This window comes from Phalacrocorax carbo, chromosome 15, assembly GCF_963921805.1.
Source record: "Phalacrocorax carbo chromosome 15, bPhaCar2.1, whole genome shotgun sequence".
Taxonomy (NCBI): Eukaryota; Metazoa; Chordata; class Aves; order Suliformes; family Phalacrocoracidae; genus Phalacrocorax; species Phalacrocorax carbo.
In genome coordinates this window covers 2665570-2679157 of record NC_087527.1, presented here as the reverse complement: position 1 = coordinate 2679157, position 13588 = coordinate 2665570, and the positions used below count along the sequence as shown (strand labels likewise).

The 13588-nt window shown below is 49.3% G+C and overlaps 1 protein-coding gene across 2 annotated transcripts in view; it reads left to right on the top strand.

Moving 5' to 3' along the window:
• The window catches only part of RBM19 (RNA binding motif protein 19), a 72729-nt gene that overhangs the window by 8335 nt on the left and 50806 nt on the right, over nt 1–13588 (top strand). For both annotated transcript variants that reach the window (XM_064465898.1, XM_064465897.1), the window contains exons 13-21: nt 684–780; nt 1303–1413; nt 1913–2113; nt 2643–2760; nt 5263–5405; nt 6730–6790; nt 8522–8601; nt 9819–9874; nt 11015–11131. In XM_064465898.1, coding sequence (XP_064321968.1) covers nt 684–780; nt 1303–1413; nt 1913–2113; nt 2643–2760; nt 5263–5405; nt 6730–6790; nt 8522–8601; nt 9819–9874; nt 11015–11131 — 984 coding nt within the window. The remainder of the gene's footprint in view (nt 1–683; nt 781–1302; nt 1414–1912; nt 2114–2642; nt 2761–5262; nt 5406–6729; nt 6791–8521; nt 8602–9818; nt 9875–11014; nt 11132–13588) is intronic.

The following is a 13588-nucleotide window of genomic DNA, read 5'->3' as shown; positions in this document are numbered from 1 at the left end:
GGCTGTATAGGTTACCAAAGTCAGTGAAACGTCTGCTGTGCAGCTTGCTGTTTCCTTTATCTCTCACCTACTTGATTCCTATGTCCGAGTAGCTCCGGTAGCTCAGTGAGGAGCAGAAATTGAGGTAAACATGGTTTTCAATGGCCTTGGGTATGAGATGTTCTCTGACGTCTAATAAAAGTTGGTAATGCTGTAATTCTTGAGAGTAGTGATTTCACATCAGCTGGGTCTTTCCCCTTTACTGGACCACCTGTATTTATAAAACTCATAGGAACTCTTTCTGTGTGACAAATTAGTTTGAAAGTGGCCAGTACTTTCAAACTCGAAGGGAAAGGAATGCAACCTTACTCGCATGGGCTCTGTGCTTTTAGGAAACTAGTTGAAAAAAACCCATGTGTTCCTCTAAGCCAACATCTGAACTTCAGCTGTAACTGCAGAGCTGTGGCCAGTGACCTCCAGGGAAGAAGAGTAAAGGTGCCTGTACTGCTGCCTTTCTGTTACCTCTCCAGTCATGCCTCCCTCATCCTGACCCATCTCTAAGGATGTTCTATGCTTCTTTCCCTCTAGCTTTTCCTCCTGGCTGCTAATGGTGGCATTCAAAGCTGTTTTTCCCAGGACCATTGCACAGAGAGACACCAGTGGAAGAAGGGACTGGGTGACCTGGCTCTTCTTTCTCTTTCCAGCTCTCACAACTGGAATACGTTGTTTGTGGGGACAAACGCCGTGGCTGATGCCATTGCTCAGAAGTACAATGCTTCCAAAAGCCAAGTGCTGGATCATGTGAGTTGGGTTATTGATCAGCTGGGATGGGAGATCACTTTCCTATCCGATCCCTCATGCCTAGGGCCTGCCTGATCCTCTTCTGCAACAAGAGCCTCTGTGTATCCACAAACACCACACAGGCTGAGATCAGTGGTGCTGTAGCCTCTCTGTGGGGTCTGAGCCTAACAATCCCTTTGTCACTGGAAGACAAAGTCAACACTCCCAACTCCCCCACCCACTCTGCTTTTCTGTGACTGAATTTTGCATTTCTACATAACTACTGTTTGGGAATTTACACCCTAAAGCTCAGGTTCTTCCTGGAAACTTCATTTTGTCTTGAGAAACATTCCGACTCCAACAACAAACTCCTAGCAGCTTCAGAGGAGATGGAGCATTTTACTTCCAAGCTCTCTGCCAAATTCCCTTTGCAGCTCTTTGAGAGCAGCAGGAACAACAGGTGCCCAGCACCTTCCTGCATCAGCCTCTTTGCTTCCCTCTTTTGAGCTTGGTCACATTGTCATCTGATATTCTTGCCTGCAGGAGAGTAAAGACAGCGTGGCAGTGAGGGTCGCTCTGGGAGAAACTGAGCTGGTCCAGGAAATTCGCCAGTTCCTGATTGAAAACGGGGTCAGCCTGGATTCCTTCAGTCAGGTGAGATGCCCAGCTGAAGGCAGCGGTGTGGGCCTACCCCTTCCATGTGATGGCCTAGTCCTAGCACCCTCAGCTCTCTTTGAAGTTAGTAATTAAATCCTTAGTGTCTTGCAGGACGGAACCCTTACATGGGTTAGGAAATGTTCTGTCCATTTGAAAATGCTGCTGCCCTTGGCATGGTTAAAATACATGATATCATGGCTTATAGTATGATGGTCAGCTTGTTGTAGGCACAGAAGGAGTCCCGTGTCTTTCCCAGCGTGGATCTGGAGCTGAAACCTCCATACATGAGCATTTGTGGAACAGGGAGGTTGTATTGGGGTGTGGATCTTAGAGGAGGTATTTTCTAAATGGCTGTTGGTCCTCTTGGATCCTGGAAAGGGGTGACATAGAGTTGAGAGAGCACGGCATGTTGGATCTGAAATCTTCGGTTAGTACGATACTGGGATTTCCTTTTTAAAATCCAATCTCCCCTTTCTGCTCCCACATAATGTGGCAGGCTGCTGGTGAGCGGAGTAAAACGGTGATCCTGGTAAAGAACCTCCCTGCCAGCACAAGCGTGGCAGAGCTGGAGGACGTCTTTGGCAAATTCGGCAGCCTGGGCCGGGTGCTGCTGCCAGAGGGAGGCATCACGGCCATTGTGGAGTTCCTGGAGCCAACTGAGGCCAAGCAAGCGTTCACCAAGCTGGCCTATTCTAAGGTGAGCATGGTGAGGGGCAGATGGCTGCCTGGGGAGCGTGGATCTTGGCTAGTTGTGAAGCTGCAGAAATGAGCGCTTGGTGGGAATGTGAGGGGCAGAGGGCTTTTGAGGAAAGTGAGTTATCCTAGAGCCACTGCTGTTGCTCTCTATCTCTTGGAGTTAGGGAGATGCCCAGTGCATTCTTGGGCTCTCAACCTGCAGAAGACAGCTGAAGGAGGGGGCTAACACATCTAGAAAAGCCTTGTTGGCCTCAAGAAGGTTGTTTTTACGTCTCACAACACAGGAGTGTTACTGAAGCCCTTGCAGGCCCTTTGCCTAGCTGGTTGTTACGTGGTAGGCTGTGGTCCTGTGTGAGGTTGGATACAGACTCTCTCCTTTGGTGAGAGCTGAGCTAGCTGAAAATGTTGCTCAGCTTTTCCACTGCTGTTTTCCATAACAGAATGTTTGAGGGGAAAAACAAAGGTGAGAGCAGAGCTTTTTCTTCAGGCCATACCCTCCACTCTTCATGTGTTTTCTGTGTTCTCTTCAGTTTCATTCTGTGCCGTTGTACCTGGAATGGGCTCCAGTGGGTGTCTTCTTCAGCCCTGCCCCTCAGAAAAAAAAACCTGAGGCTTCAGAAAAGGAAGGCAAAGCAAGGCCGGTACCTGGTAAGAGCTTTGACTTTGGGATAGGTATTTCTGGTTGTTTCTCCATGCCTCTGCATGTAAAGCAGCAATGCTGATATTGCTGACGCTTTGGGGCTGGAACCAGCCTCACAAAGTCCTCTGCACGGTCCTTAGGATCTCCTAAGGATCATTAGTTGATCATACCATACAAATGTTGTGCTCGTTCCTGTCCCTGCCCTTCCCTCATCCTGGATGAGACATGGGCAGTGAAGTCTGGCTTGTGGCGCACAGGTCCAGCTTGGACTGGGCTAAATGAGCTCTGGGAAGAGATTTTTGGTCCAGTCTGGTCTTGGCAGCAGCTGGTGGGAGAGCGGCAGCTGAACAGCCGGACCGGACCCCCGAGCGGGTGTGCGGTCGTGCGCTGTGCAGGGACACCGTCCCTGCCCGTGGGCAGCCAAGGAAGCTGCAGCAACGGGAGCACTGGGCAGCAGTGGGTAGAGAGGCTGACTTGCTGGTGACAGGCTGTGGGTCCCTGTACATATTGCTTTGCTCTTAAGTCAAGCCCCACTGTATGCTTTGTCTGGGTGATTTCACACTGCTGTCACTTGCAAGGATATGATCTTCCCTCCCTGAGTACACCCTCTTCCTCCCCATCCCAGGGGCTCTAAGAATAAAATCCTGTCTGTATATTTAGAACATTTCAAGATCCTTTTAAAAAAGAAAAAGAGGAGGCTGGAGAAGTGTGGTCTTATGTAGGTTTGTTTTGCTAGGAGCTATTTCAGGACTCCAAGGTTTGGGAGCGGGGAGAAAAGCTGATGAAAAGCCGCTTCCAGGGCTGCCATTCTGCACCTGGGTCACAGGGGAAGGCTGGAGGTGGGGAACCGCTTTATCTCCCAGTAACTGAGACCCTCATCTGGAGATAAAGAGCTTTAAGCGCAGGAGCTCCTGGAAGGCTGTTTGGGACTGATAATGGTCTTTGCTGCCAGCTTCTGGATCCAGGAGAGGGAAGGGAGGGGAAGCACAGTGAGCGCATCGCTCACAAAAAGGGCTTCAGTTGGTGACACATGGCACTGTCCTATTGTGCCAGCCACATATGGCGGCACCTCTTCATCCCACCTCCGTCCCACTGAATGTCTTCCCTCCCCTTTCCTCAAACAAACCTCCTTCAAAAGTGATGCTTTTTTTTCTGTGCCTTGTTGGCAAATACCCCGCTGGCTGGAGTGAGGAGGGTCAGACCACCTGACTAAAAAGACTTGGGCTGCGTGGTGCTGGGGGCAGGGAGGGCAGCCAGATGGAAACGCGTAGGGAAATACAGCTCGTGGGGTGGAGCTGGGGGGTCTCTGCATGCCCCTGGCCCAGTGCAAGTTCTCCTTGTACGAAATGAGGGAGAAACGAGCCTAGAACAATCACCAAGGGGGGTGTTAATGCCAAAGGGAGATGCGTAGTTTGCCCCTTCTGAGCACAGCATCAGCTGTGCTGTAGGTGTTGAAGCTCCAAAAGACAAGTGGTCTAGTGAGGAAAGGAGTTGGTAAGTCAGTGGATGTGTGTGTGTGTGAGAGAGAGGGAGCACAAGAGCGCTGGTGTGTATTCTCTGATGCCTAATAAGGGCCTAGTGCCACTGCAGTCTGTGCTTCAGTGGAGGCTCTAACAGGTCTCTCCCCTGTTGCACGTCCTCAGTAGCTCTGAGGCCTCTCCATCGCATTAAGTTCAGTAGAAACTATTCAGCCATTTTAGAAGTTGGGAAGAGGGGGAAATGGATGGATGGAGAGGGTCAAAATGCAGTTGCCAAAGCTTCTTTCCTTGCTAAGACCAACTGCAAATACCTGCAGACTTGTCCATTGATCAGCCGTGTGGTATCCAGGGCAGGGATTCACATCACCACTGTGGGGCTTAGGTGCCCCAGAGCAAGCTGTTGCACTGACTGCTGAATTGCAGCTGGATTTTTACAGATTGCAGAATCCCAAAGCAAGATTTGAAAAAAACAGCATGCGTTGCTGTTGGCCTGAGTGAGGTTTGTGGCTCACAGAGTATAAACTCTGGAAGAATTAATACTTTAGTGAATCCCTTTAAGACCACAGCTTCTGTGCTGGGTGCAGTTCTTCTTTGCCCTTCAGTATGTGTTTGGGCTTAACAGACCATATTCCTTCACATGCTGATGGGGAAGCTACCGTTCCACGTCCCGCGGATACGTGTTGGCAAGAGAGGAGGTTTCAGAGCAGCGCAGAAGGATGCTTAAGCAAGTTTGGGGCCCCTTCTGGTTCAGCAGGTGTCTGGCTGTGTTTGGTGTGAGGGTGTCTGAGTGCTGAGGAAGCAGGTTCGTTGAGTTTCTACACCCAAAGAATAGGCAATATTTTAGTTTTCATGGGGACATGTTCATATATTGTATGTTGAGCTTGCTTCAGCCTATGTCCACCCACAAAAAGCCAATAGAGGAGTGGCCTGTTCCTGCTGGAGAAGTAACTATGAGCTGGTGTAGTGGGCAAACTCCCCCAAAATTTGGCTTTGGTACATCTTACAAAGTTGGGTTTATTCTTTTTGTTTCAGGTGAAGCTATAAAGGGATCAGAGGAAACAGCAGCACAGGAAGAAGAGGAGGAGGAGGAAGAAGAGGAAGAAGAAAGCATTCCTGGATGTACCTTGTTCATCAAAAACCTGAATTTTGCCACCACAGAAGACACACTGAAGGAGGTAAGCCATAAGCGAGGAGAGGGGACTGGGTTTTGCTTAGCGTGGTCCGCACAGATGGAGCGGGAGGGGGTTGAGGGCCAGACTGAGATGCCTGGTGGAGTAAAGCCCCCACTCCCAGCACGGGCTAGAAGAAAGGTCTCTATTCTGCTGCAGAAGGCAAGGGGCAAGCTGTTCTCTACCTGTTGTGCTGACGATTAAGCGTTTAAAGGCGTTAAATTCCAGCCAGTATGACCTAATGGGAGATGAAGGGGCACTGGATTGTACTGGGACTGGGAACCTCCACTTTGGGGTTTCAGGCATCAACTAGGACGATTGTATCTTGTCTATAAGTCGTTGTCAAAAAAACCCACATTTTGGTGGGGTTTAATTCCACCTCAGGACAGGTGGAGGCAGTAGGAAATCTATTAAGACTCCTCATTTCCCTTGCTTTCTGTAACGCTGCTCCTTGGGACAAGCACTTTTGCAGCTGTCGTTCTGCTTTGTGTGTTAAAGCAATAAATAAATAAATGAAAAGCACATCTCGGTGAAACCATCCTCTAAGCATCTACCAACACTGAGCTGTCTGTGCTGCTTTACCCCTCAGCAAAGCACTTGGGAGGGATTGTGGCATTTCTAAAGTCGTGCGGGATGTTGATAGCAAAATAGGGAAAAGCACCGGGGATTTCTCATCTCTGCTACTTTTTGTACCTATATGAAATGCCACATTTCATGGCCCAAGAGTGCTGGCGTGATGTCAGTCCATCCTGGACCCATGTTCTTCTACCTTGTGACTGTGGTACTGTGTAAAGACCCTGGTCCAGTTGGGTCTGGGGGCAAATGTAAATGTTCAGAGGAGGACTGGGACTTGTCCCCTCTTCTTTTCTGCCTCTGGCTGCAGTTTTACAAGGGAGTCAAATAGGTGGTTTGCAGCCACTGCTACCTGCCAGCTCCCCCTGCATGTCTTTGGGAAGAGCTGTGCTCTAGGGGCATCACAAGAGTCACCCACCTCTAAGGTCCCTACCTGGCAGAGGGGCATCTTGTAATCCATAGTGTTCCTCCAGAGCCATCCCAGGTATCTGCACTGCTTCTGAGGAGCGGTGGAAGATTTCTGGGAACGTGTGTATTGATTTCTTTAAAAGTCTGTGTGTGTTTGGGTGTATATCTGTACAGAAATAATTTTACAACGGAAAGACACAGCTGCACTGACTGCTTGTGAGGTGTGCGTTGGGGGAGGTGGGCCTGCGAGCGGGTGCTCTTGGCTCTGGAAGAGGGCCACATTGTCACTCAAGTTGACTTGTAAGCCTATGACAAAGGGAGCTGAATCACGTGTCCGAATTCCTTGCAGATGTTCTCCAAAGTGGGAGCCGTGAAGAGCTGCACAATATCCAAGAAGAAAGACAAAGCAGGTACTCTAGATGTTGCTGTTCAATTCCTTCCCTCAGCTGGTTGCTGAGGGCTCAGGTGTGGCATCGCTTTAGCATTCATCTGGCTGAGCATTTGTGTTCTCGTTGGCAAAATCCTTAATATTTCTAGAAGTGTGCCTGTTGAAACGGCTGCAAGCAGCAACCAAAAAACCCTGGGGTTCTATCTAGAAGGTTAAGCTCAGTTGTGGGATTTGCGGAGATGTGGCCTTCTCTTGCGATCAGGATAGAGAAGCCAACTCCTTCAGGATCACAGAAGAGGTCGGGATGCAAGTTGAAAGGAAACGGTGCTCTCCAATGATTAAACCTTTGCATGACATGTTTTATCTGGGATCTTCAAGGATGCCTGGCTGAATACCGTGCTGATTGTGCTTTGTTTGCCTTCTGCCTGCCCGATTCGAACCCAGCAGGCTGCGGTGACGAGTGGTTATGCCTGTTGCATTGACTGCGCTTGCTTTCGGCGTGGTTTGGCAGGGAAAAGTTTGCTTAAGGCAAGCACTGGCTAGATGGGTTGTGTCTTCTTTCCAGATTTTAGGCTAGGGAGTTGCACAGCTTTATGGCATTTTGCCTTATCAGGGCTTCTCTTGCATGGGATGCCTGAAAACTCAGATTCACTGAAAGAAAAAAGAAATAAAGCAAACTCTTCAGTACTGCTCATGTGTCTGGCTGCAGGCACGCTTGTGATCAGGTGACAACATTTGAGTCTAGGCTAATCTCATACCGCCTGCCAAAGCAATCCCCTTCTGTCACTGTGGGGTCATCTCTCTAGCCTGCTACCATTGAGGTTTTGAAGGTAGAAACTGGGTGTTATGGTTTTCCTTGCGGATTTTTCCTTTCCTCACCCAGCCTTATTTATGGCTCTTGAAACAGTCAGTGCGCTCCTCAGAAGCGTGGTGTGACCGTGGGTGCTGCAAACCTTTGCTGTGCAGGGAAGTATAAGAAGTGTCTCCTCCTTTGGCATGGAACTGGCAGCTGCCTGACCAGGTTTATAGAAGTTTGCTCCTTTTGTGCCTTGCAGAACTCCAAGGCACTTTGTCTCTCAGGTGAAACACAGGGCTTGTACTTGGTGATGATGCGGCATACAGCACGGGGCAGTCCAAGCTGAAACAGAACTCCAATGCCCAGCTCTCAGCAGTGGTCAGTAACTGTCTGCTTGTCAAGTGTTGGCCAAAATGGATTTCTGAAGGGATTGCAGATTGGAAGTGTCTCCTCTGGGGACCAAACTACAACCTGCATATCGCTATCCTGCAACGAAAGTCACACCCATGTCAGGGGAGCGGGCAAGTTTTCCAAATGAAGGTCTCATTTCATTCGTGAGAAAATAGTCCTGTGTATAAACAAATGTTTGTGTATCTGTAATGGGATCCACTTACCCTGACTACGACCAGCAGCTGTTTTGTAGGACTTGGTGCTTTATTTAAGGAGGTTGCACTGAAATTTTGCAAAGCAAAAAAATCTGCTTTGCACGCAAGATTAGTTATGTCCTCTTCGACACCAGGCCCAAAACAAGCTGTTCTAGAGCAGCGTCTTGCTCAGAACAAGTCAGTAAGGGGTGCTCACAAGGAGCATCAGAGTCAGGGCACGGGCAGGCTGGCTCTTTGCCTGGGCTATTAGTTTTTGTCCCCCCGATTTTGGCAAACAGTGCGTATTGAATCTTCTGCTTCATATTGTCACTGTTCCATGCTAGCTTACTGAGTCCCCTTTCTCTTCTGACAGGCACTTTGCTTTCAATGGGCTTTGGGTTTGTGGAGTACAAGAAGCCAGAGAGCGCCCAGAAAGCCCTGCGCCGGCTCCAGGTAAGCTTTAGCATTGTTGGTCCAGTTTCCTTTCCAGAGATGCTGGGCAAAGGCTTGGATGAGCTGTGGGGCTCAAAATGTAGCTGAGGATGTCAGTGCTATGAGTTACACTGTGCAGGTGGAGAAGCCTCTAAAATGGGCCAGGTTTGTGAGGAAAGAGGGTGTGTAAAGGGACAAGACCCCATGCAGAAGAGCGTTTCCTAGCCATGATCCAATACAGAGGTGGCAGAAAATGTGCAATAATTGAAACTCAATGAGCTTATTCTGCAAGGTTCCCTTTGCAGAGGTGACAGAGACCCAGGCCCCTGCTCACAGTGAGAATAAATACTGCTTAGTATTTAGTGCTGCAAAGTTCAGCTCTACCTTCCGTGAATCTGCCATGGCTTCAGGGTCTTCTAGCCCCCTGCCTTCCCTATGACACGTGCCACAGGGTTTGGCCACACTCCGAAGGAGTAAATCATTCCCATTGCTGCTAGAATAGCGAGTGATCCATTTCTGGGCAGATGTGAAGGAATTACTGTGTAATCGGTGCATGTTCAGTGACCACAATTCACGAGTCCCACCTTCAACGGGTGCTTTTTTCGCATTTCATAGCCTTGGGGTAGATGTGCGTTCTCCATCCTTTTGAAAGACAGAATCCTGGGGAAGAGAGAAAGCAGGAAAACGGTGTTTTGTGGAGGTTGTGGGCAGCAGGGCCCCAGGATCCCGGTGTAGTGCCGTTGCATTCGTGTGCCCTGTCAGGGCTGGTAAGGCAAGATGCTGCTCGTTGTCGGTGCTGGACTGCAGGAAGCTCTTTGAGGCACAGGAAGCGAGAGGTAGAAGGCTTTCTTGCTGTATTGGCTACTGATGGCCAATGAGACATCCTTGGCTTGTTCCAGAACAAATAAGACGGTCACTGCCCTGAAGAGTTTGCGGCCTAGAGGGAGAGGAGACCATAGCCCCAGGGCAGCGAAGTGACCCATCTTTGCCAGTTTAGTGGCAGAACTGAGGTTGATGGAAAGCTAGATCAGGGATGTTGGCTGCTGCTTCAGTCAGTCAAGCTGTCTCCAACCTCGTATCAGAAGCCTTGCCTTGCACGAGTGGCATTCGACAGAGGAAAACCCGTGGCAGGGAGAAGGGGAAGAGTGTATGGGAAAGAGGAAGATGTGAAATCCTGTGCTTGTATTGTGGAAGCTATTGTGATTTTGTTGTTGTTGTTTCTTTGTTTTAACTTCTAGGGCTGCTCTGTAGATGGCCATAAGCTGGAAGTGAAAATCTCGGAGAGAGCTGTCAGGTAAAGCTTACGTCTCACCTCTGTAACTTGGTTCCATTTAAGCTGCAGCAATGCTTGGTAGATTCTTAATTTCTTACCTAGGACCTCTGCAGCACGAGGGATGCAACCTGCAGCGCTCTGGCTGTCGAACACATCAGCCTTTGTTGTGCTTTACTCAGAGTCACCTTAGTCAGCCTCACTTGGAAAGGAAAAAAAGAAATGATGAATAGCTGATGCAGAGGTGTTGCTCACTAAATGACACATTTCCAGTAGCATGCAGTAGTGGGACCCAAAAAAGGAGCCCAAAGTGAGAACCAGGCGCTTGAGTTTTCTTCCGCACTCAAGGAAAAGGGGCCTCCAAAACCCCTGCTTTGGTGACAGTTGGGTCCGCATTGCAAACTCAACCGATAGCCCAAGTTCCAGTGGGTTCAGAGAGTCTTGAAGGCAAATATTCTCTGGGTGATGAAACCTTTTACCTTAGTTCATCAGGGAGAACAGGAGCTTAAGAATAACGTTCTGCTGCCAATTCTCATCAAATCGAGATAAATCCGGGTTTCTTTCTTGCTTGAAAAAATTTTGGATTTAACTTCATTTGGGTAGTCAGGTGCAGAGGGGATGGTGTCTTGGAGTTAGAGTCCTGCTTTTTAGGGTTTCCTTCCTCGTTTTTATTCAGTACAGAATCTCCTACGTGCAAAGTTGAAAATTAATCCCGATGTTTGAAGGTGAATGTTGACACCTAAAAACTGTCTTTAGACACTTTGGAAACCCAGCTGGGGAGGTATCTCCTAAATGTCAAAATTTGTTTGAAAATCTGGTCCCTGGGGACCAGAAGCAGTCTGAGCGCTCCCCGTCTGCACTCTGTATTTTGATTCTTCAATAAACCATTTTCGTCCATTTTGATTTGGGGATACCCTTCAGTAGGTATCCAGTCTACAATGTGGAATGCTTTGGTATTAGGTAAATTCTTGTCTTGTCCAAATGCGATACCGTTCTGAAGTTAAAAAAAAAAAACAAAACAAAACAAAACTATTTAAATCACTGAAATTCATTCCTTGTCGGTGCACTGTGTGACATTTCCACTGCTGCCAGTAAGATGCCAGTGAGGATGTCAATGTGAGCTAGCTGGCTAATTCTTCTTTCAACTTTCTGTTGGCTTCATAGGCCGCCTGTGAAATCATCTCGGAAGAAACAAACCGTCAAGAAGCAGACGACTTCCAAGATCTTGGTCCGAAACATCCCGTTCCAGGCCACCGTCAGGGAAATCCGGGAACTCTTCAGGTATGAAGGCGCTTTCTGTCGGGTCTGTGGAGCTCTCCAGGCTGAAGCTGGTATGATTTTCCTATAGGATCTTGCTATCGGATTGTAAATATTACGAGTTTTGTTTTCTTTATGGAAGTAAACAAGTCTTTTACTGAATGTAAATACAAATGGCTTGGCAGGTTATACCAGTATAGAAATTCTGCTGGTGAGACAGAGATCCCGTAAGCCAGGGTTTTGGCTGGAGCCGCTGTGAGCTGTCAGACCCGGTGGCTCATCACTGCGCAGCAGACATCCGTGGAGCTTGGAGATCTCTCTGCCTGCCAAGTAAATAACATAGCATTGGATTTTTTTTTTCCTCTTGCCTGAAAGGCTTGCAGCAGCTTCCCTGATGCTTGGCACACCTGGCTGGGGAGGCGCACCGAGAGCCGCTGCAGACAGCTGGTGTGAAAGGTTTTAGCTGGGGCTGGCTCCCTCCTCCATATGTCTTGCCCACGTGATGGTGTAGCTCCTTCCCATCGTGGAGGGAGCACTTATCTCTTGCTTTGCCTTCCACGAGCATTTCACTGCGTGTGCCTCGTGCGGGCAGTGGGGTGTTGCGCTGCGGTTGGCAGCCCTGTGTCTGCAAGGGTGCAGGACTGCGCTGCCTGTAATACCCTCTCCAGCAAGAAATACCTCGTCAGCCGTGAGACCTGCCTGGGATGGTGCTGAGCATTGAATAGGGATTTCAGGATCCCAGCCTGCATTCTTTTGTGCGCTGGCTGATCTGTTTTCTTTGTATCCTCAGCCTTTTGTGCAGTGACTCGTTAAGCCTTGTAATGCATCCCAGAAAAGAGGTAAAACTTTGGAAAATACAGCATAGGGCACCTTTTCTGCTCCCGGGACAAGAGTCTTTTGCTCGTTGACCCGGGCCATGGTCCCTGCTCTGCTGCTGCCTTGCAGAAGCAGTTTGGGGGAGTCGGTGTCCAGCTCTGCCCCTCAGTTTTTCCCATCTGCAGATTAAGGGTGATAGCTTCACGGTGAATTACTGCGTTGGGAGCGTGGGTCTGCCTAAGCAGAAGGCAGGCGCGTTTGTCAGGTCAGGGCTGTGGCATCCCTTTCCAAAGGGACTGAGCTGAAGAATTGCTTAACCCTTGGAAACCTCCTTAGACCATGTGGTGAAAACTGCCCTGCGAGGAGCTGTGGGGCAGTGATTTGTTCATTGCAGAGGAAACTACGCATTTCCTGTGTACAGTTAATTCTGCCTACTTTATGAGTGTGTGATGTTCTCCTGGCTTGACCACAGGTAAGGACAGTGGTTCCCATGTGGCTGGTAGGCTGTTTCCTTCTAACGTGGTGAAGAAAGCTGTATTGAGATGGGCTCTGGGGATTTACCCGGACACAGACTGTGACTTGGCTCTTGGACACACGTTGCTGGAAGGGTGATGGTAGGCACAATGTAAAGATCCCTGTAGAAGAGGAAAAGATTGTTCTTGCTCGTGCTCTGCAGCTTGGATGCTTTTGCTTCAAAGCTGCCTTGAAAGGCCCTGCTGAAACCAGGCAAAAAAAACCCTGGACTTCCAAGTCACTGTGCTGAGTTTTCTTAGCACGTGAAGCACTGCTAATCTAAAACCCAACACTGGCTACAGATGCGACCTTTGCAAAGCTGCGACAAACAAAACCAGGGGGATCTATTTGCCTTCTAGGCCCTTAGGTTAAGTTCAAGGAGTTGGGAGGCTTATGTATATCATGAGGATAGGCAAGCTCAGCAGCGACTGTGGGGACTTTTGGTGTGGTTTTTTTTTCCTCCTGTCTTGTCTAGCACTTTAGTGCTGTGGAGAGGAGGGGTGGAGGAGCAGTCTGATTAATATTGCAAGGAACTTGCAGCTTCTAGCCGCGGGCGCTGTTGACAGCATTCTCTGGGCGGTGCGTGAACATCCGTTTCATTTACCTAGGATATGCAGAGATGTGTGTTTTTTATCCTCAAAACAAAAGCCAATGGCTTGGGGGAGGGGGGTACCCACAATCCTCCTTCCACCCCTGCCATCCCTCCTTCCCTTCAGAGAGGCTAAAACCGGGCATGACAGAGCGCTGCTAAACACTTCATCCTCCTAGATTGCTTTTTTTGTGGTTTTAAATCAGATGCCTTCACTCAGGAGTTTTTGGCTCTTTCTGCATTTAGGAACCTGTCTTATTTGTATTTCGTTATTTATTTATTTGAAATTGCAAACAAGTGCTTGGCGGCGGAGGCGGCAGGGATGGCGGGGCTGCAGGGGGCACTCTTAGCCTGCCCAGGAGAGGCTGGTGGGGACCACCACGCCGGGGACAGCCAGCAAGGGGCCACTGGGCCACACCACCGGGGTTGCCACGCGGGGCGGCAGCCCCGGGCCCGCGGAGGTGGGAGGCTTTGCAGGGCGAGCAGCTCCTCTATTGTTTCACATACTCAAAAGCCACTTTCCAGCCCTGCAGCTGATATTGTCTCCCAACCTGCTTCCTTCT